The following is a 22,834-nucleotide window of genomic DNA, read 5'->3' on the forward strand; positions in this document are numbered from 1 at the left end:
AAAAATATGTCAATGTATTACCTTGCACATAACAGGACAGATTAGCCTATTTGTCTCACACATGGCTGGCTTTGCTTTGTGCTGTTAAAGGCCGAGGAGAGGCCCTATGCAAATGATCAGAATTAGCAGCACTGTGGCCTCACAGCAACAAGGAACCTGGCTCCGCTTTTAAAACCTGTTCCCCTCCCTCTCCACCAGGCTGATGTGTGGGAAGCATCTGGTGCCAGGTGCTACACATTGGTGGTGTTAGAGAGTAGTCCTAAGCCCTATATTGATGTCATTTATTATTATTATTATTATTATTAATATCCCACTATAAGGACACCAGAACAGAAAGAAAGACATAAATTCCAGAGTAAAATGAAAATAGAGTTTTTGTAGAGCTTTGAGATAACAGCCGGTGTAAGTTGGAGTCTTTCAGAGCAGATCCAGCCAGTTCATTTGGCCAGCTGTAGTCATTGTTACGGGCAGTTTCTGAAAAAAACACTTACAGGGAAATGATCAGTGAGTCACTTAGCTTCTTTTTCCTCTTTGGTTTTATGTGTAAGTACACACACACACACACACACACACACACACACACACACAGGCAAAAGTCAGTGACCTCATGAGACAGTCTGATAAATTTATCAGACAGAAACAATATATTGTGCTTGAACCAGCTCCGTTTTTATGTTGCAGTACCACCCACAAATTGAGTCAAAAAGAAAGCTATATCCCACACACCCTGGGCTCTTTGAATGGGAAATTCTTCTTCTTTGGAATAAAGAAGTACATTCAGAGTTTAAATATATTGGCCCCAGATTCACTCCTGCACATTTTAATATCCAGCCTTGGCTAAACCGGTAATAATCCCAAGTGTTATAGTAATATAAGGAATAACAATTGCTCTCTTTTATATGGATTTGGACAAATTGTCATTATTTGAATTTACACACGTTTGAAAGGGAGGACTGTGACTAAGAACTTTGTTCTTGTCTGTGTCCCCACCCCTCCTCTTCAAACTAAGGCAATCCAAAAATACCAATCACGGTTATAATATTTCATAAAATATCAACCATGGGGTAATGAATACCTCTCCCTTGTGTCTTTACAACAAAGCCGTCAATGTGCACTTTGCCTTACTTATCTCTTGCTTCTCAATGCACAATAAGAAAATCAATGCCGTAAACATTTTCTAGTATCACTGGATTCTTCAATTGATTGCTCATGTCCTCCTCTCTTTTCTATTGAGAGAATTGTCAATTCGTCTCGAGAATCCTGGCATAAAAAGAAAAACACAAAGGCCATCTTTGTAAAGCCAAACCATCAGGCCATTTAAATGACATTGATCTGTTAAAAGCTTCATCCCTCTATTTTGTATTTGTATCTATATTTCCCTCACTAATGAGTTTTTGGTTTGAAAATTGTGATAAAACTTAAAGAAATGGAACTTATTTTCCTCCAATAGCAAAAGAAACGTTGTAGGTAGTCTGTGAAAAGGTGACATAATGCCTTAAATAAAAAATAAAAATAAAAAAATCCCTCCACCAACCACTTCTCTCCAGCCGGCTACCCCTCACTGACCCAGTTCTTCTGAGAGAGGACGATAAACGGTGCGGCACCAGCCAATACTTCCCTGAGAGAGGACGATAGAGACTGTAGGATGCTGCTTGTTCCATTAATTACTCTTGAAGCAATGAAATTCACATTAAACTTTGGAACTCACTTATTTACTCTGAAACATGCTTTGGTATTTGTTTGCCTGTGCTGGACAGCCTTGAAAAAAGAGTTACTGATTAAATAGGCACATTTAATAAGAATTAAGATCATTTATTGACTAAGGAACCGTCTGTTGGGGAAAGTGCCAACTTTCTTTATTGTTGGGGAGGTCAAATATGCAATGTGCAAAAGAAGACAGGGCCATTTAATAGAGTCGATGAATGCCTCCACTTGTCAAATCTGTCATACAGAGGACACAGGGGATACTCTATAATTAGCAATTATTTAAGGTGACATGCAAGGTAAATGGGCAAGGTTGTTTGTATTTTACAAACATATACTATGAGGGTGTATTCTGAGTGTTGTAGGTCCGGCTGTTTTATTCACTGTCCATACAAAACGTAATGCTCTATTTAATGGGAGGCTAAATAAACAGCGTAATTGAGAGCCAGGATGTGCAGGTGCCTTACAAGAAGTCAGGCAACAGAGGATAAAGAGTAGGAGGAGGAATGGATGGATGGGTCCAAATACGTAGGACTTTCACTGAAGCCCGCTGTGCGTGTCCCATGTGAAAGCAAAAGTCAACATTTATTTATTATTATTGACTTACTGTAGTTACGTAACGTACGTACTTTACTAACATCCCGTACGTAAGTCAAGTAACAACATACACATTGTTACCGTAACCATATAGTTTTCTTAATTGCTCGGAATGCTGGACATTAAGTGGATGATAAAAAATTGGGCATGACTTCAAATAAGATATCATACAAGCCATTATGAAATGTCACGATTTGCATGAACGCATATACAGAAACACATGCATGCACGCACGCATGTACGCACAAATGCACTCATACACACACACACACGTACAAAATAAACTTCAAAAAAGCCTGCCAAGACAAATTGAATGCCAGTGAGGTCTTTCCATACTGAAAAATAAATCTGTTTTGGCTCAGAATCACAAAGAGCTCTGTTAATAATAGAGGAGCCGTAGACCAGGGTGCAGAATCCACCACTTTATAGGATGTGACCTTTCTGTACCTCCATCGACTCATTTTCTAATCTCTCATTCTCTAACCCCCCCCCCCCCCCCCCCCCCCCCCCCCCACATACACACACACACACACACACACACACACACATAAACACACACACCTTGCATCCTTACTGTGATCTCTTTTTTTCTTTGTTTCCTGACTTTCAATCACACAGATGAGATCATTGCACTGATTTCTTTCCAGCTGTTTTGGTTTGGCATCTAGGAGACATTCCAGTGCAGAGCCACAGATCACAGGCCAACACAGAGCCTCTTGCACAGCCGTGTAATTCTCAGCAGCTGCTGGCATCTAGTTTTGACACTTGAGCAATAAGGACACCAGCCGAACTTCATTTAATCTGAATCTGTACAAACACAAAGTGCAAGTTCTACCTTATTATCTACAATAGTATTACATGTGAGATGTTTTTATACTTTTGCGTGGCTCGTGCTGACTGCATAACTGATCAAATAACAATAATGATTATTTTCTGAAGTATTACTATAATTGATTAAACAGCTTTTCATTTCAAATGGAAACCATAATGAGATCATGCACTCACCTGTAACCCCGTGGGGACATCTAGTGGCCAGACAGAAACACTACACAGAAGATTCTACAAAAACCTATTGTCAAACATAATGTGTAAAAATAGTAATTTTCTGTGGAGGTCTTCTGAAATATGCAAACAGTACAACATCATGTTTATGAGCAATTTTTATAAATAAGAAAAAGTTTATTAATTTCATACACAAATCCTCAGCTGATCCTTTGCAACATTGTTGCTTTAATTCAAGAAAAAGAAAATAACAAATGCCAGTGATTGAGCAGAAGATAGATCATACGTAAAAACATGCATATAAAATATAAAGGAAAAGGAGAGTCATAATGATATAATGTTCTATTTGAGCTCTGACTTGCTAAATCAAGCCAACCACAAACAGTCATGAGACCGAGACCAAAAGATAACATAGTAATATGTAGGTAATCAGTGATCACTGTACCTGAAAATATTTTGTGGTATAATCGACCACAATCATTACACAAATCCGTTTTGGGTAGTAATTAGTAGTTTGTTTGTGTTTACAGTGTTGCAAGTCTAAAGAGAGCTGAAATGACTACTACACAGGAAAGTACAGAGACTTAAAAAAATCCCCCCTTGCCTCCAAAACCACAAACCAAACAGAGATTTGGGTAAGTTAAAAATGGTTAAATCTAACTTCTCCAATTACTAAGAGAGCGCAATTCTTTTAAAGGTCCCATGGCATGAAAATGCCACTTTATGACGTTTTTTTAACATTAATACACTGTCCCCAGGCCTGCCTATGGCCCCCAGTGGCTAGAAATGGTGATAGGTGTAAATCGAGTTATGGGTATCCTGCTCTGCCTTTGAGAAAATGAAAGCTCAGAAGGGCCCATCTGGAATCTTCCTCCTTATGAGGTCATGAGGAGCAAGGTTACCTAAGACTTCACATGCGGTTATTGGGGACCACAGAAGTCTATATAAAAGAGACTTCAGATACAGTATTAGGGGACATGCGTAGGGGTGCTATAAAAGAGACTTCAGATACAGTATTAGGGCCACTAGGCTATATAAAAGAGACTTCAGATAAGCTATTAGGGACCACTAGTCATTAAGAACTTCAGATACAGTATTAGGGACCACTAAGGTCTATATAAAGAGACTTCAGATACAGTATTAGGGGACCACTAAGGTCTATATAAAGAGACTTCAGATACAGTATTAGGGGACCACTAAGGTCTATATAAAAGAGACTTCAGATACAGTATTAGGGGGACCACCAAGGTCTATATAAAAACATTCAAAAAGCACCATGTCGTAGGACCTTTACACCCTTTGAACCTGTCATTGTTGGTCCTCTGTCAGTAACAGACAAGTTTGCAAACTCTGACTTGATGCGCTAAAACTGATTTAGAAGGGCTGAGATGAAATGAGCCTAAAGGGTCCAAAATCGCAGTCGAAATCAAGTATAACACAAATGGAAAATATGGAAGTATTAATTATGTTTTTTCTGTTCTCATAGATGTTATAACATAACAACGTTGTAAAAATATATTTCAAATGTTTCTTTTTAAAATATTTGAAGAAGAAACACTGAAACATTTTTGACAGACCAATATGGCAGTGGAGATTTGTTTTTGATGTAACAGTGTGTGTCTGATGTGATGCAACACAGTGACGTAGCACACATGTATCAGGTATTTTTATATTGCAAGTAATCATGTCAGTGCATTTCCATTGTGATATGGAAACATTAGGGTGTGTTGTGGGAATTATGACAGCCCCTACTGCCATTGTTTCTCAGACAAAAAGCTGAAGGTCCAAGCAATATATCATCAGAGAGAGTAAAAAAGAAGTTAAGTGAGGCAGTGGAAGTGAGTAAAGGGATGCTGAATACATCTGTCCGTACAGACGACTGGCTGGAAAGTGAAGTTCCTCTGGAATTTTTTATAGTCAATATGGGGAAGTTTGGCCAGCATGTCGGACATAAAGGTCGCCTGGAACCGCAGAGTTAGAGAGATGGAAGCCAAGGTAAGAGGGCTTTTGATTAATTTTTCAAGTTGTTAGTTGTTTAACTTTAGTTTAAAAAAATAAAAATAAAAGATGCAAGAGGAATCCATTATAAACCGCAAAATAACTGAACCATATGTAGTTGCAGTTTTAAAATGAAAAAATAGAAAGGGGAATGTAAATAAACATGTAGTATGTGCACTTGATCTGGATGTTTTCAGAATACCATGATGGAAACATGTTGTCAGTATCATGAAAACATGACAATCTTCTGTATGTAGACATACTGTAGGTAGGGGCTCCTCGTAACTTTGGTGAAGGGTTCTGAGTTGATTTAGATCATATTGATGCGAGTGTGATTTAAGGCAACACTTTCAGTTCAGATTTTCTATTTCTTTATTTTGGTTTGATTTATTATTTAGCTATTATTTACATACTTTATCTGTTATTTTATACATTTACTAATTACAATATTAATTGATTGCTTTTTTGTATCATTACCTCAAGATGTTATGTCTTTGTCCCATTAGAGAGTCCCCTGTGCTCTCTTTCTGTCAAAATCTCACTTTCTCCCTCTCTGTCTTCTCTGTGTCATTCAGATGACGGTGTTTGTCTGTTGTCTGTTTGTCTGGGCATTTCTGCAAGTCAGTCATCAAAATCCAACAAACCACTGGACTCTGCTGCCCCACAGTATGTTTCATCTCTCTGAAAACATTACTCATTCCAAGTTTAAATATTCTTTCTAAACCACTTTTAATCTTTTAGTTCTGGTTGTGGAGGTGGACGGCACGGAGGGCCAGCAGCCCCTGAGCTGCCTGGAGCTACCAGACGAGCTCATGAGAAGAGACATAAAAAATGGGGACATTTTTTGGAAAAAGAACGGGTGGGAGGAAGAACAGAGGGGAAACATATATCTGTTGCAGCTAGAAGAAAGCTTAGGAGGGGGAAACTACACTTGCCACAGCAAGGATGGATCACTCCTCAATTACACCGTGGTTCTGATCCAAGAGGTCGAAGCCAACAGGAGAATTCTTACCAAAAGTGACAAGGGTACTGTCTCATTTAAATGTTCCAAATCAGCTAGATATGGAGATGTGTTTAATCATCTTGTTAGTTTTTTGATGTTCCCCATCTCTGCATCTTTATGCTACTTCTCTCATTAGAAGGTTATTTAAAGTGTTCCGCTCAAAACTACAACGGGGAGTTCCACTGCTCGTGGACCTGGCACAGCAGTCGCGTTGGCAAAGTAGCATTCATCAATGTTCAACGGTAAGCTCTCAATCTGCCGAAATGTTTTCTCGCTCACTCTCCAACAATAACAGTGTTCAGACTCATGTCAGAGCTGAGACTACACAGTGACATAATAAAGTACTTTTTTCATGTCATTTAGGGATCAAGGTCCTGTCTTGGGATCAGATTCCATGTAAAAATAATACAGCTGTTAAAGCTCCTGAGTTATATATGTTTTTCTCCTTCAACTGTTTGCCCATGATAAGTTGTTACAGCTCCTCCATTAAAATCAAAGCAAAACTACAAAATCAGTGTGTTGTCGCAATAAAAAGTAAAATATGTATGCTTTTTAATACAGTGTATCTGACACCCAGTGTTCTGTGGATGAAAGCGGCCAGCATTGGACATGCTCTTCAGGTCAGAGTAACTTCAGCTGTTCAGTAGACGACAGCGGACACAGGATCGTGTGCCTGGAGGAGCAGCACTGCCCCTATGCCGAGGAGAGCCAGCAGATCCACATCACCGTCTACCTGAGGACGGAGCACTTCCTGCTGGAGATCTACTCTAAACGCTTTTACCTGTCAGAGATAGGTGAGACATCTCTGTGACATTTTTATTTTTCTGCACACAATACAGCATTTTCTTTCATCTGTTTGTATTTCTCTCTGTTCCTGTCTCTGTTCTGTCTTCATCTACATCTCATCTTTTGCTCTCCCCCCCTCAATAGTGAAACCCGACAAGGTGAGCATTGGTAAAGTCAACACTACGATGATAGAGTGGAGTTACCCAACCTCCTGGAGCAGCCCCTACTCCTACTTCCCTCTCATTTTCGAGATTGCACAGCTCAGGCGGCGATGTAAAAAGTGTGACAACCCATGCCCTGACTCAAAAGCCACTAAGGTAAGAGGGGGGTAGTGAATTGAACTGTGGAGTGAAAATAATAAAGACATGTCGCTAAAAATAATTAAATGTCAGATGAAGGGAAATCCCACAAACCATGATAGAAATACACATGCAAAAAGATGTGATTTCATATGTGCTATTTTTATTTCTCAGACCTGGACCGTTCCCTCTACCAACATTTGTCAGTTTGAAGTCAAGCACAAGGTTAAGGCTGTCTGTGTCCGGGCTAAGGATGCTCTCTGTAACTCCAAATGGAGCGAGTGGAGCTATATCAGATTAGTTCCTCCCCGTCGTGTGAGGTTAGAGCATTTATTCCCCCTATAATACCTATCAGTTCTTCTCAGTGTTTTCCCCCTTCTGCCAGTCACTGACTCCCCCCCCCCCGTGGTTAGGGTTAGACCAACCAAACCAAACTGTGTACAAATGTTCTCAGTAGCTTTAATTCTCTGCCAGATTGTCTGTAGAAAAAAGATGTTTTCACTACTTTCTCTTGTGTGTTTTGATGCCAAATATTCTAAAAAAACAAATGGGTACATGACGGTGATAAAATGGGAGAATGTATTTTACTCTTTATTACAAGTTTACATGATTTTGCTCTCATTAAGAGACTGTTTTACATAGTAACCCTTTTGACAGCATCAAGCTAAAACTCAGGAACTGGCAAGATGTAAGTTCTAACAAGTGCTAAATTAAACCATTTTACTTGATTGTTTGAAAGAAATTGTAAAATAAGAGTTGTTTCAACCTCATTTCCTAATGTACTATATTCCAGTACAGATTGAGGAGACACAAGAAGAACAAACGTCAGCAAAGCAAGACATGAGTTTAACAGAAGAAAGAGAATCTCTTAAAATGTTATGTTTAGTTAACTGCTTTTATATATTTATAGTCATTTTATCTTGTATCGAGCTGCTTGTAAATGTTAATATTCTTAATGGTAATTGAAGAAATAAAATATTGAATACATTCTTTTTTGTTTGTGTCCTTTGTTTCACGGTTACAATCAGCAGCTTCATCCTTGCCTCAGCCATAATTAGAAGAAGTGATGTTTAGACTTGAAAGAGAACATTGTCTTTATTAAAACTTTGGACAGAGTTTTTATACCACAGTTTTTATCACTTTTAACAAGGCCTTTATTAGAGAAGAGAAACAAGCAAAAAATAGCTGTTTCTATATGACCAATAAACAAAGGGTTTTAATGTCATCAGCTGCTCAGAGTGTTAAGACTTGTCCCTAAGTGAGAGTGTGGCTTTTGGTGGAAACTCCCAGTTCCCAAACTGTTGTTTAGCTTTGGACTGTGTCTGTTGCCTGTTTTCTGGAGGAAGACCTGGAACAGTTGGTATTTCCTCTATTGCCTGTCATGAGAGACACATCTAGTTTAGTGTTGTTTTGTGCGCCTCTCCCATCCCTCGCTTGCTCTTTTGGTCCTTCTCCCCCTGTACAACTAGAAATTTCTCAGACATACCACCAAATCACAGTGTTGGGACTGATTCACATCGTGAAACAATTTTTTTAAGTAGTTAGTCATAGTTTTACATTGCAGCTGGCAAACAATAATTTGAAAATCCAGGTTTCAACTTGCAGCATATAAACTGATCTAAATGAGGTAATGGAATGGTCCATAGTGGTCTATTGACTACCTACAGTACAGTACTGAAACTGAGCTCTCAGAGTTCCTCAATAGTCTTTGTTTCATCCGCGCCTGTGAGCAGACTCTCACGTGCAGTGTATTGATAGTGGGTGCTAACAGAAGGGCATTTTAGTCACAAAAGGGGCTGATGTGTCTGCTATTTTGTAACAGCATCAGTCAATGCTCGCATCTTCAGTGCACTTTTCCCTCTGACCGCAGAGGAAATGTCTTACTCAGCCTTACCATGAGAGTGATTGAGGTTTAATCACACTAACCCTAACCCAAACAGCATCATATCTTCAGATATGAAAAGCAAATCCAAACAACCCAAAATGCCAGTACATTGTTTTTGAAGTTGGTAGATCTATACACCCCCATGAAAAGCCCAATCAAACAACATCTCTCCTACACAGCAACATAAGGCCATCTTCCCAGTATTGGTCTGTAACTTGGCCGGTCAGGAGGTTGTGATGGACCGTCTCTCCACTTCCTCTTCAGAAAGAGAAGAAGAGGATGTGTGAGAAGTGATGTAACCACTTTCAGGTCTGATAAACCACACATACTACATACATACTTGTTTGATTTATGGTACAGAGAGCACAAGTTTTGGGAAATGTTTCTACTTTGTTGCCTCTATTTCCCCATATAAATGGAAGAACAATGTAATCTACTGTAACTGTTGTAATGCATGCAGTGTGGCACTGCTGAAAGTGAAATGTGGACATCTTTTTCTTTATCCGTACATGTCCATAAGTCTCCTTGTTCAAATGAAAGATCATGGCGCAGATCAGTGTGAGGTCATTTACCTTTATGTTTAGTTCTGATATTAAATAATGAAGAAACAGTATAGGGCTGCAACCAGTGATGGCCGAATGAAGCTTCATGAACCAGTGTCTTTATTTTCTGAGTCCATTCTGAGTCCACTAGTGTCCAACTAGTGGGCTTATAGGCGTAAGCAGTATGTCTCAGGACAAAGCTCTCCATGCATAAAAAGAAGGGGAGTGGTTATGTGCTGTAGGCAGGCAGCTGAAACAGGGATGAAGATAATGGACATTATGAGCAGCGATGAGTCAGTTGGCTCTTGTCTATTGTGTACAACGTGCCTCTGAATATTGGAAGTCAAAGAATATAAATGAAGTCAAAGAGTTGAATGTTTTAATGCAGCCGTCAATACGCAGCATGTGTAGTGGTCCCTGGGTTCCCAGGCCTGATGACAACACTTTACTGAACTCTTTTGGCTGAATAGAAGTGGTAGTTTTTGTGACCGAAATCATCATCTCTTTTAACCTTCTGAGACCTAAGGCCATTTTTACAGTTTATTGTCCGTCTGGATTTATTTTATATAAAAGCTTGTAAACATCAACCCTGTTGTCTACAGTCAAGATATGAACATCATTTTTTTTAGGACAAACTGGGTTATTAGAATATTTGGGTTGCAGTGAGGTCACTTGCATGTTAAAAATGGTTGTAGGGCCTTAAAGATAAATAAATAAATAAAACGGAACATGAATCTTCCAGATATGTATTGATATCACAGACAGATAAATAATAAATAAGTCATTTTCCATTCTAAAACACTTCTCATATGTCTTGGGAGTCACACTGTGAAGAAATAATCATTATAACTTATACAGTTGACAAAATACATATATTATTTCAAAGAAAGTCCAGACGCTTTTGTTCTCATGACATTGACTTATGCCAATAATAACACAATAATGTCATATTTATTGATATTACACCCACAGCAATGCTACACAAGCAAATGTGTGTAAAAAATGTGCTCCTCTTGGCCTTCCATACAGCCTATTGGCCTTTTTGTCCCCTCTGGCCTTCCGTACAAGATGGTGACGTTGTCTCCCATATATGGGCATACTGGGGACTCTATTTCCCTAAACAACAGAGAGTAGAGACGGAGCCGCGAGATAGCGCAGAAATGAGCCAAAACGCATGAATTATGGACATAAAGTGGATCAGTCTTGGATGTAACAGTGTGAATTTAAAGCCCAAAGAGGCTGAAGTTCCAGGCTCAATAGAAAATCCCCTGTAGAGGCTAGAAAGACCCGGAAGAGACCGCCGGAACCGCTAACTCGTTACTTTTCAGACGCAACCGTTAGTAAGTCGCTGGCTTGTATGGTTGATAAATTATTCAACTATAAATCAGAGGTGCTATTTTTACACGAGGGCGAGTGTCTCGGGCTCAGAGGGTTTTAAGTGCTGAGTATGAAACTAGGGGAAAAAGCTCACTTCAATTTTGTAGATAAAATGTCTTTAAAAGAAAATATTCAAAGCTTTTATGATGTCATGCTTTGACACTAAAAAGTAGCACTACAAGACCAAAATATGTTTTACATATGTGAGAATTGTGAAGATATTTGATGCAAGAAAAGTGAATAATTTCTTTTTCTCAGAAAAGGGTGGCATGAAAAAGGTTAGAAGACTGTGATCATGTATTTCCAAAAGGGGCTGCTGGGTAAATCTAAAGCAGACATCATTTTGTTGAACACACAGCTGAACTGAACTGTCTAAAGCAAATGGAGAAGTTAGTCAGAAGATATAAGTTTTCCATTCAAAAACTAAAAAAATCCATACCCGTCATTTACTTCAAAAACTCGAAACAAAGACATGAATTCATTCAGAAAAATATTTTAAAAAACAAGAACATTTGAGAGCATCTGGCAAATCCCCCTTAAGAAGAACAGCTTTAGACAGTTTATCTTCTGGTGGCGTCTACGAGATAAATTACCTTTCCAACTTGTTCTCATGGGTCCACAGTTTGTCCACATTTGTTGACCATGTTCATTAATGGTAGCAGAGAAACAACAACTTGGACTGATGGGATTTACCTGCTTTCCTCTTACTATGCAGGTGCTACTTTTGAGAAAACAAGTGATTTAAACAGGACGAGAAATGTTGTCCGTTTAGTCATGGAATGTCCTGTAATGCCACTAGATGGCAACCTTACCCCAAATGTTTCTGTCTTCGAGGTCTTCGAGTCCACCAGTGGAATTGGAGAGGTCATCATCAGGAGGGGCCACATATGCGTGGCACTGAGGGAGAAAAATAATGAATTACAATTGGTTATGACTTACAAGTACACAAGTTTGTTGTCCCTGATTTAATATTCAATTTTTTTTTTAATTCAGTTTAGTATTGGTAAAATATTTCCTTGCACGTTTTCGAAACTATACACACTCACGATAACACTGTTTTTTTCAATGTAGGTATCGAAGAAATTATAAACTATTTGTATCTTGTCCACATATTTAAATTATTAACATCTATATTTGTCTTTTTATGTCGACTAGATAACATATTGTTGGACATAAGGCCCATTCTCATAAGCATATGCCTGGTTTTTACAACTAGTCATTTTTATGAGTCTTCAATTCAACCAGGCCATTATTATCATCAGGCCAACCTTTTGATTTAAGAGACCATCTGGTGGTTGTACTACAACTCCGTTCTGATCACTTCCTTCAAAATGTCTGTTAGAGTTGGAACGCAGAGTTTTTACTAGCCTTCCCATATGTAGACACTTGAATGGAAGTCATACACACAAGCACACGCACGCACACACAAACACATACACACACACACACACACGCTTTTACGTGGTTTACATGGCTTGCGCATTCCTGCCTGTGCTTAATAGTCGGAGATATTTTGCAAACCTTTATGACTGGGTGCCATGGAGTTCATAAATCACAGTATTAACATGGCTGGATCATCAGGCCCCCACTGACATCTCTGTTTTTGGATACTGAGGCAATGATATTTGGGCTAACAGTGTGTGTTGGGGATTTAAATATATGCCACCCCAAGGGCCCGGGAGGGCTCGGGTGTTCGCGCTGGCCCGCATTCCGACCGAGAGATTCGGCCACAATCAAGCAAATGTGCTGAAGGATAGCGCTGAACGTGTGTGTGTGTGTGTGTTTGTGGGCGCGCCTGTATGCGTGTGGCAGTATGAGAGACATTTTATCCCACGTTGCTTTTATTTATCACTATTTATGATATTGTGTACTCACGTGGTGGGGTGCTCCCATTTCTCCTCCCACAGCAGGAGACATCCATAAACATCTATAGAGAATGATGAGATGATTGTGGGGGTGTGGTGTCCAACCTTGACCGTTTATGGCGTTTATTAGACTCCGCTGAGACTCTCTCTCTCTGAGACTGCTGGCTGCACTGGGGAGGATGACATCTAACTCAAAGAAATTTATAATTGTTAAAAATGAAAGTAAAACTCGTTGTAGATGATTAGGATTACAGAAATAAAATCCTATTACACAAAATTGTGTTCTTAATTGTGCAGTTTTACTAATCTCTGTCAAACTGATCCATTTCAACAATTCCTGATAAAATCTTAATTTTCAAAGATGTCCCCCTGATAAAACAAACCGTCAAACGGACTCTCTCATTCTGCCCATTTCATTATGATGAACCAAACAGTACTTCTTGAACACATGGCCCCTAGACAATTAAATTTGACAATTTAGAAATGACTTTGTAACGACTGGGGAAACCAGGTCTGGAGAGCATGTGGAGATCTGTACCATGCCCAGTCTCTGCATGATTGCTCGGGTTGTGCATGTGAGCCCACCGTGCACTTTCATGGTTCTGTTAGCAACCATGCATGCACATTTTATTTCACATGTTTGTGTGTTGTTTCTTTTTCTGTTATTGAGCAATTTTGGGACAACGGGACACAGCTATAATCCTCATATTTATGTTGGATTCAGCACTTAGTCCCGCAAGATTTATGTGATGCATCTAATCAAAGCTAATTTCAAACCATCGGGCTGTAACAGAAAAATGTGCGCAGTGGCTGCCAGGCTTTTTGTGAGCTGAAACTTTCTTAAGCTCATAATCTGCAAGAGTTGTTACTCTGAATGAGCGCTTGGTTGATTCAGTTCTTTTGGGAAAACACGACATGAACATTTTATTTCAAATGTTGAAATTACGTGATTTTTGTATTTTTCTTTCAAAGAAACAATCATGCGAAACGTGGGAAATTCACGGGTGTTCGTTTGTTAGTGGTGAATTCATTTGACACAGTACAATTAAACGCGCACAGACGGTTCTTCAAATGGATTCCTCTGATGGTGCTGTTCATGTTTTTTTGTCCCATAATGAGGCCCAACTGTTAACGTTTGATGGTCTTGTTCTGCAGCACACAGAGCACCCAGCGGCCCGGGTCTCCTCTCGACTCTGCCCCTGCATCGCAGGGGAAAACTGCATGTCTGATAGTCAACTCTAAACACGTGCACAAACAGACACAGCAGAATACACACGCACGCGCGCACATACACATACAAACACACAGCGCGTGCACGCCGTGCACAGCTTCTGGCTAAGTGGCTGGGGCGGGACGCTGCGTGGGACGAGGCGGGGACAGCAGGCAGGCGGGCGGGCAGCGTGCTGGTCGGGTTGGTGGACAGCTGATTGTCCGTGTTATTAACTGAGTTTGGGGGCGTTCCTGCTTGCTCTGTCCACCACGCCTCTCTCACCTACTAGTTCCCTCCTGTTTGGCATCCCAGAGATGGTCTAAAGTGATTCCTCAGGGAAGAATAGAGCGCAAAGCACCAGAGCAGGAGCTGAGCACGAGCTGACGACGAGCGGAGTCGCTGTTGCCCGGGACTGCCTCTTAATTGCGCGTAATCTTCCGTTTCATTCAGCTGAACAGAGGAGAAGACTTTAAATAGAAGGAGCGAAGGAGGGTGAGCGCGTTTCATCTCCTTGGGGTTCTTTGACACTGTGGACTGTTTGTTGCAGAAAAGCAACATTTTGCAACAGTTTTTGTCAGCTGCACCTTGATCCGGGGGACTGTCGCCACCCTCTCATCCTGCGCTCCCCTTTCATCGCTCTCAACGTTGTTCATCTTCACACCTACTGCTTCCCTCTTTTTCTTGTTGAGTCGCTGACATGAGGTGCAGCTAACCCTGGATGCTGACAGCTCCCCTTTTCCTTCCACATGTCGCATCTTTTGTTTACTTTGAGAAACACACACGCAACTAAACGCCAAGTGAAGTAGACCACGCCACTTTGCTCCTCTGACAGCGCGATCAAACAGACGAGAAGGAGAGGCAGGAGAAAGGAGGGAGCCAAGGAGAGCAGGATTGAGAGAGAAGAGAGAGTGAGAGAGATAGCGACAGTGTGAAGGTGCGTTTTGATGTTTGGCATCCACGAGAGCATCCAGAGGAGTGGGAGTAGTATGAAAGAAGAGCCCATGGTGGCCGGGATGAACGCGGTTCGGACATGGATGCAGGGCGCCGGAGTGCTGGACTCCAACACAGCCGCCCAGAGGTGAGCCTGAGGCGGCCTTGGCGCTGCGCTGCACCGGGGCGTGAGACCGGGGGAGAGCACGTTCAAAAGTGCGGTATTAAAGACGGAGCGGCTGCAAGCGTTCCCAGAGGACTATAGTTGGATAACCACTGTTCCTGCTGGCTTTAAAGTTTTTAGCTCTAACTCCAACACGATCATGCTGTATGTGGCTCCGAGTGGTTTAGCATATTTCCGAACTGAAAGCACAGTTACCTCCAAGCACTTTTAGGTTTCCAGGTTTAAATGTGGGCTTGGATTAACTTCTGTGTTTGGAAAGTGTGCTGTAAGAGTGCGTGTGAGATCGTCACCTTACTTCGGTGGTAGTTTCCTTTTTTGGTACTTTTTGCATACACTAATATTTTTGTCCAGCTTGAATTCTACAGTTTTATTTTCTCTAAAATTATAAAATAGAATGATTTACTATAAAACAAGTTGGTCATTTTAAAAATTAAATATCACACTGCTATCAACAGCAGCCATGCTATCATGAAAGCAATTATATTTTATTATTTAATCTATATTAGCATAATTAATGCGTTTAGGCCTATAGCGTAATGTCTGATTATGTTATTGTTGATTAAACTAATGGGCCTTTGTGCGCATTATAAATATGTTGTTTTTTTTTAAATAAAATGACGTGGGGATTTTGAAATGGACATTGACTGAAACATAAGCAACTGAAGATTTAATTTTGAAAGCAGATGTGTCATGTTGCATTTGTATTGAATGCGCTTATTTTAATTGCCTTCGTGGTGGATGGTGCTGGTTTGTGCTTGTGTCCGCAGCGGAGTGGGTCTAGCTCGGGCACACTTCGAGAAGCAGCCGCCCTCCAACCTCCGCAAGTCCAACTTCTTCCACTTCGTCCTGGCTTTGTACGACCGGCAGGGTCAGCCGGTGGAAATAGAGAGAACCACCTACATTGACTTTGTAGAGAAGGAAAAGGTGAGTTTGCACATGTCACAAAAAATATTTTCACCACGTGATAGTTTTTAATAAAATCTTTAAAATAAGCTTTTGCTGCAGCGGAGCATGGACTGAGGCCTGGCGCTCTGGACTGTTGAGTTAAAGTGATGAATTAGCACAGAGCAGGGTCATGGATCCCGGAGGCTCTTAGATGTGGTTTTCATTTCTGTTTAATTTAGTTTTTCTTTATAATTTTAAATCCTTCGAAGTCAATTTTAAACGAATTTGCTTCAAGTTGTAAATCAAGCGCGCCAGTGTCCACAACAAGATATTGATTGATATTTGTATGACAGTTGAGCGCAGCGTGTTGCCTTATTCCTGCAGGTGTTGTCAGACACGATATTTAATTTCCTAAACAAACATCAATATCAATATTTGATACGTCGATCAAGTGTAACATTGATCTGTTTGCAAGTGGCGTTAAAAGTGAGTGTTTGACTGGAAATGCTTGTTTTATTCATCTGCATTTGGTATCGACTTATTTTTTATTAGATCTAAATGTACTTCAACTATTGGTCAGTGTCATTAACACATTTTAATATTACATTACATAAACTGTATGGTTTATTGAATATATAATTAATACACGTCAATATATTCTTTTTGAATTTGTTAAATATCTTTTAGTAACATTCTAAACAATTTCCGTTTATTATAAATTAATAAAGTTGTAAACAGGCCTAAACTGATGTAGTATCTCCAAAATATCAGATTATTGAGAAAGTCAGTTTGCAGGATAGATTTGGTCAAATAACGTCCTGAAAAGTGTTTGAAGTTCCAAACCAGACCTTTCTTTCTTTGGTCTGTGTGGATGACTTAACCAAGTCTAGAGCGACGGAACACGCAGTAGGGTCCAAATAGCACGATGTGGACGCAGTGCACGTCCCAGGAGGAGATGCATGCGTGCCTGCTCTGACACCGGCTGTGTTTGTGTGTATGTGTGTGTGTGTGTGTGTGTGTGTGTGTGTGTGTGTGTGTGTGTGTGTATGTGGTTTCATGTCGATAGGAAACGACGGGGGAGAAGACCAACAACGGGATCCATTACAGACTCCAGCTCCTCTACAGTAACGGTGAGTTCGGCTTCCATCGGTTTTAATAAAACGAAAAATAATAATAAGTAATAAAAATAAACAGCAGGGAGTGAATGATGGAGGTGACCTCCTCTTTTCTTTTAAGTTTTATTTTTATATTCATCCTGAATTATTAGGGCTTTATATCATGATTCAAATTTTGTTGTACACATTACTTTTATTATCAGTTATATTATTATTAGGCTATATTATTATTATTATTTTATTATTATTATTATTATTATTATTATTATTATTATTATTATTATTATTACTATTATTATTATTATTATTATTATTTTATGTTAACATTACATATATTTTCTCCAGTAAGTAGTAAACAACCTAACTTTGCAAAACAAAACGTTTCCTTCCTCTTTTTCAACGTTTTATGCTCATATATAATTCAATTATATTGATATTAAATCAGAAAACTGTCAGGTTCTTCCTGCTAAGTCCATTTTCCCAATTTTGTTCTTAATAGATGTTTTTAGAGATAAAATCAACAGAGGTAAAGAAAGTATATTAACATTTCCAACATATTCCAAGTCATTAGTAGCAGTTTGGACTCCTTCCCTCTCTGTAAGGCGTCTGAGCCGGGAAGTCCGAATGAATAAAGCCTGTGATCGAAAGCGTAGCCTGAGATGTGATGTGAAGCCTCCGGGTTCCATTTGAAGCATTTCTCTCTGTCTCTCTGCAGGGATCAGGACAGAGCAGGACTTGTATGTTCGTCTCATTGACTCGATGACTAAGCAGGTAAGAGGTTTGCGTTGAACTACAGAAGAATTGGTGGTTGTGTTGGTCTGAATGTTGCCCCCCCCCCCCCCCTTACCCCTGCTGCATGCCTGTGTCTGAGACCCTCAACTTCAGCACAGCACAGCCAGCTTGATAAACGACCTGTCTTACCTGTGGAATACATTTACAGAGGCCCGGAAAAGTAGAGGACATGTGTCCTCATAGTCTACCTCTGCACTGCAGCCAGTAAGTGGGGATGGTGTGTGTGTTTTTACAAGCGTCAGGCAGTATATATATATATATATATATATATATATATATATATATATATATATATTTATGTATTTATGTGTGCGTGTGTGTGTGGGGGTGATTGTGCGCCTATGGTGTGTGAATATGAGGTGCAGAAGAAGTTGTGTGTTAGTGTTATTGTTTGAGATAGACAGTGATGCATACCAGCTTACTCTTTGAGGACCTTGACCCTCATTTCCTCAATGTGAAACAGAACAAGCTATCCCAGAGTGTGTGATGGCCAATTCCATCACACAAAGAAATACAGAGCAGCACACGTGGGCTGGCAAACACTGAGGGGATTCTCTATTATGTTGACTTAGATATGAAGAAAAGCCTCTTCAACGCTGTTTTGAAATCAGGTCTTGTTTTGGCAATTTTGCCACTAGTGCCCTTAGGTATATAGAGAGTTTGCCTTAGAATGAAAGGAATAGGAGGGGATTGTGTGTGTGTGTGTGTGTGTGTGTGTGTGTGTGTGTGTGTGTGTGTGTGTGTGTGTGTGTGTGTGTGTGTGTGTGTGTGTGTGTGTGTGTGTGTGTGTGTGCAGGGTGATCACAGCCCTGGAGAGCATTTTGAGTGGGTTGGAGGGGTAACCAGACTAGATTTTTGGACGGTGTGCTGTATGGACCAGATGGTGCACTATACTCCAGTCTGGCAGTCCAACTGCTCACTGTACACAGCATATAAACATAAGTGCACACACAAACACATATGCACACGCAGGAATACACACACGCATGGGCACACACACACACACACATACTTTCTCTCTTACTGTCTCTCAGAACAGAGTGTTCTTGTTCACGAGGACTGGATTCCCATGACACACACTTTTGCCAGATAGACAACGCCACTCCCAGATGAAAGACACACTTTTCTGTTTTTAATTTGCTCCTGAATCATGGCTCACTTTCTCAACTTTCAGCGTGCCATATACAAAAATATGATTCATGGTTATTTGAATTTTCTGTAATTTCTTTTCCTCTTCATCCTTTAGGCTATTGTCTATGAGGGCCAGGATAAAAACCCAGAGATGTGTCGGGTCCTGTTGACCCATGAGATCATGTGCAGGTAAGACAAAACACACCCAGCTGCAGGTCCAGCCAATGCTTTATGGTCTGGATCAAGACAAACGTTTTTCTCACATTGTAGGTGTCTCTGTTGGTGTAAAGAAGGGGAAAAGACATGAGGAGCACTGCAAAATTACAACAGAAATCTTATCATTTTCCTTAAAGTGGGTTGGGGAGATGGGCCGTGGCCTATTTCTTTAGGTAGAGATGTGTGTGTCTTTGTACATGGGTCTTTGTATATGTGTGTGGATCCCTCTCATGTTCAGCTAATTAGGACAAGGAAAAGCTCATTACTCAAACCCATCCTCCTTAGTCTGTGTAATACATGCAGTTTGCTGTGTCCTGACAATGAGCTATGTGCTGAGGGGGACGGACTCGGATTACACAAAAAATATAGACACACACATTTGCACACACACAGTCAAATATACTAAAGAAAGCAGAGATCTTACAGGCTGTCACATGCATTTACAATCAATAAATGCATCACACAGCATTTGATTGTCTGTCACAAACCAGCCTTCTAGAAATACATGTAAAGTTAGATTTAGAGAAATTGCTGGTGGCTAAGTGTAGCCACTTCCTGGTTATCACACAAGGCAATTTAGACCACTTGTTTTCATATGCTGCAGGAAACGGGTGAGATCAGAAATCTGATCTGGCTCTCCAAGCCTCCTGTCCTGAGGGACTCCCGAAAGTAGGGGGGAGGGTAAATCTTCCTCCCCCTTCTCTCCCTCTCTTCGGTGTCTTTCTCCATCTCCTTCCACACACACATACAGTACAGTACGCCTGTAGTCAAACACAGGTACACACCGACGTGCATACTGTACACAGACGAGCAGACAGAGAAGAAAAGGTAGACACAATGATACTTTTTGGGGGAAATAAGGGGCTGACGGCACACACCAACGCTGTTACATTGTGCTGCAGTCAAATGATTCAGACTCGTCACATCAGTATGCAACCCCCTTCTACCCAGCATGCACTACTCCCCAGGTCCAGTGGGACCACTCTGTGACCCACTTCTGAGAGAGAGAAAGAGAGAGAAAGGCGGGATAGAGGGAGGGGACGAGCACTGAGGAAAAATAGAGAACATAAGATGTCTGGTTGTGTGATGTCTGACAGAAATGGAGCTAACCTGAGCCCCAGAGGCTAATTCAAGATTGTATCCAGCCCCGTTCAAGCTCACTGCTTTAGCTCTGCTCCTCCCCCAAACTTCTCCTAAAATCACCCCACTGATCTCACCTACTGTAACGCTAGAGCCACCGTCTTAACTCGGGAAGCCCAGCAGAAATCCAATTCACGTTGTTTCTGAAACTCTGCCAAAGTCTCACGCCCTTTACTCTTCTTTCTCTTTCCTGTACTCTCCTCTGACTTCCTCTCCCTCTCTCTGTGATGTGCCTTGGATCTATTTCTCTGTGGTTCACATCTCTGCAACTAACTCCCCTTTGTCTCTGCCCCCTCTTCTCTCACCTCCCTGCAGTCGATGCTGTGATAAAAAGAGTTGTGGCAACAGGAACGAGACCCCATCCGACCCTGTCATCATCGACAGGTAAGCAAACTTTGCCCTTTAACCTCGGCCGACATGATGCTGCGTTGTCATCTCAAACACAACACATGTGACGGCCCGTGGGTGTGGACCGGAACTGTGTGCAGAATACACAGGCAGCACATGTAGCACAAACATACTATAGAAATGAAAAATGGCAAATTTTGTATATATATATATATATATATTGATATGTATATATATGTATATATGTATATATATATATATATATATATATATATATATTTCAAATGGGGTAAGCTGGCTGACAGCTATTTTGGACATGTTGTTGGGCTGGGAAAACTACACTTGCAGGCTTAATAAAGCAGGCCATAGCAACTATAATCGTCTATGTGTGCAAAATGTGTGATACAGCAGTAAATAATAATCCAGTGGTGTGTGTGTAAAGTGGATGAGCAATCACAGAGCAGTTTAGCCCTGCTTCAAGTGTGGTCAAACAGTGTTTGTGTGGTCGGGCTGATGACTTAGCTGAAGAGCAGTTAGGGTTACAGCTACAGCCTGGCGTGTGTGTGTGTGTGTGTGTGTGTGTGTGTTTCTGTGTGTGTTTCTGTGTATAAATCTTTTTCTATAAAGCTGTTTGACACCGGCAGACACAGGCCTGCGCACACACACTTTTCTTTTCTCCTGCCATCATAAACTACCTCTGACCGATGCCGCAGCTCACAGGATTTACGAACAGTCTGGAAAAAAAGCCCTGTAGATTTACAGTCCGGTCTGTGCTGTTTGCATGTGCACGTGGACATACAGCGTGAGGAAAATGATTTGTTTATACTTAACCAAATGTTGGAGTGCAGATTTCAGGCTAAAGTGATTTTTCTGTGCTGCATTTTATTTTATTTTTAACCTTTCCATAAAACTGCATTATCACGTAGTGCATCATAGGTTATTTAGGTTTTATGTCTGATTTGAATTTGTCACATTTGAGTGTATTTGTGGGAGTGTTAATGAGGCAGTGACCTGTGCTATCTGATGAACACAGCTGTCCTGTGCTCGCTTCTGCTCTGTCAAAAGCTACTCTTTACCTGTGTGTGTGTGTGTGTGTGTGTGTGTGTGTGTGTGCCACCCCTGTTCCGCACCAATGAAGCGGAAGGCCTCACCTCAGCGCTCCCTGAGACAGCTGCACCCCACCACGTGGCCTCTTACAACACGCCTGCCCATCACTCTGTTCCATATTTCAGATTGTTGTTTTTCGTGTGTGTGCAAACTTGTTGAATCTGTGCACTCTCTCCCTCTGTTTCTATAGACCCCACCCTGGCGACAAATTCCACTTTCCCTTTAGTTTGCCTCATTTGAGCACTGCCACCTTGGTGGAACAGGCTGATCTCTGCTGTGAACAGCTTCCCACACTGAGCATGTGTTGGAGATGCTTGCTGGCGGTATTCCCCCGACGCCCAATGGCTCAGGTGTGAGGGCAGCATTAACGAACAACAAATTAGAACAGGGGGAGGGAAAACAACAGCAATATCTCTGTTTTCCTCTTCAGTGAGCACTCTTTCTGGACAGGAAAATAGGTCAGGTGAGAGGAGAGTGAATGGGGGTGTTGGCTTGCTTTAAAGGGAGGACTGAAGGGGAATAAGGAGAGGAGGGTTTATAAGTTTGCTCATTTAGTACCAATATATTCTTGGCAGTTGTAATAATCAGGGATTCATAAACAAACAAACAACTGTGAGGGTGAAACTGACTCAATTAGCACGAGTTCCCCTCCTTCAAATTCATAAAGAAATACCATCAACAGCCCCTCTCCAGCCTTGAAGTTATTTAGTTCGTTAAA

At 40.8% G+C, this 22,834-nt stretch overlaps 2 protein-coding genes across 6 annotated transcripts in view; both read left to right on the plus strand.

Annotated features, from left to right (window-relative positions):
• The first annotated feature begins 5,119 nt into the window (after nt 1-5,119).
• LOC116686750 (interleukin-12 subunit beta) lies at nt 5,120-8,268 on the plus strand. Of its 2 annotated transcripts, XM_032511804.1 has the most exons (8): nt 5,120-5,298; nt 5,877-5,967; nt 6,043-6,327; nt 6,441-6,546; nt 6,866-7,098; nt 7,235-7,407; nt 7,564-7,685; nt 8,188-8,268. In XM_032511804.1, the coding sequence occupies exons 1-8, from the start codon at nt 5,245-5,247 to the stop codon at nt 8,231-8,233; spliced, it is 1,110 nt and encodes a 369-aa protein (XP_032367695.1). In that variant the 5' UTR covers nt 5,120-5,244; the 3' UTR covers nt 8,234-8,268. The 2 variants fall into 2 exon arrangements, with proteins under 2 accessions (XP_032367695.1, XP_032367694.1); XM_032511803.1 differs by lacking the exon at nt 8,188-8,268 and having other exon boundaries at nt 7,564-8,150.
• A 6,264-nt stretch (nt 8,269-14,532) lies between these two features.
• ebf3a (EBF transcription factor 3a) overlaps nt 14,533-22,834 on the plus strand; it is a 51,543-nt gene continuing 43,241 nt past the window's right edge. Inside the window, exons 1-6 of one of the 4 annotated variants that reach the window (XM_032511783.1) lie at nt 14,533-15,346; nt 16,150-16,306; nt 17,334-17,397; nt 18,098-18,153; nt 19,421-19,494; nt 20,977-21,045. In XM_032511783.1, coding sequence (XP_032367674.1) covers nt 15,213-15,346; nt 16,150-16,306; nt 17,334-17,397; nt 18,098-18,153; nt 19,421-19,494; nt 20,977-21,045 — 554 coding nt within the window. In that variant the 5' untranslated portion in view covers nt 14,533-15,212. Of the gene's footprint in view, nt 15,347-15,399; nt 15,420-16,149; nt 16,307-17,333; nt 17,398-18,097; nt 18,154-19,420; nt 19,495-20,976; nt 21,046-22,834 lie in introns of those variants that run through there. The other 3 variants (XM_032511781.1, XM_032511782.1, XM_032511785.1) reach the window with 3 other exon arrangements.

Source organism: Etheostoma spectabile, unplaced genomic scaffold (assembly GCF_008692095.1).
Source record: "Etheostoma spectabile isolate EspeVRDwgs_2016 unplaced genomic scaffold, UIUC_Espe_1.0 scaffold461, whole genome shotgun sequence".
In the NCBI taxonomy this organism is placed as follows: Eukaryota; Metazoa; Chordata; class Actinopteri; order Perciformes; family Percidae; genus Etheostoma; species Etheostoma spectabile.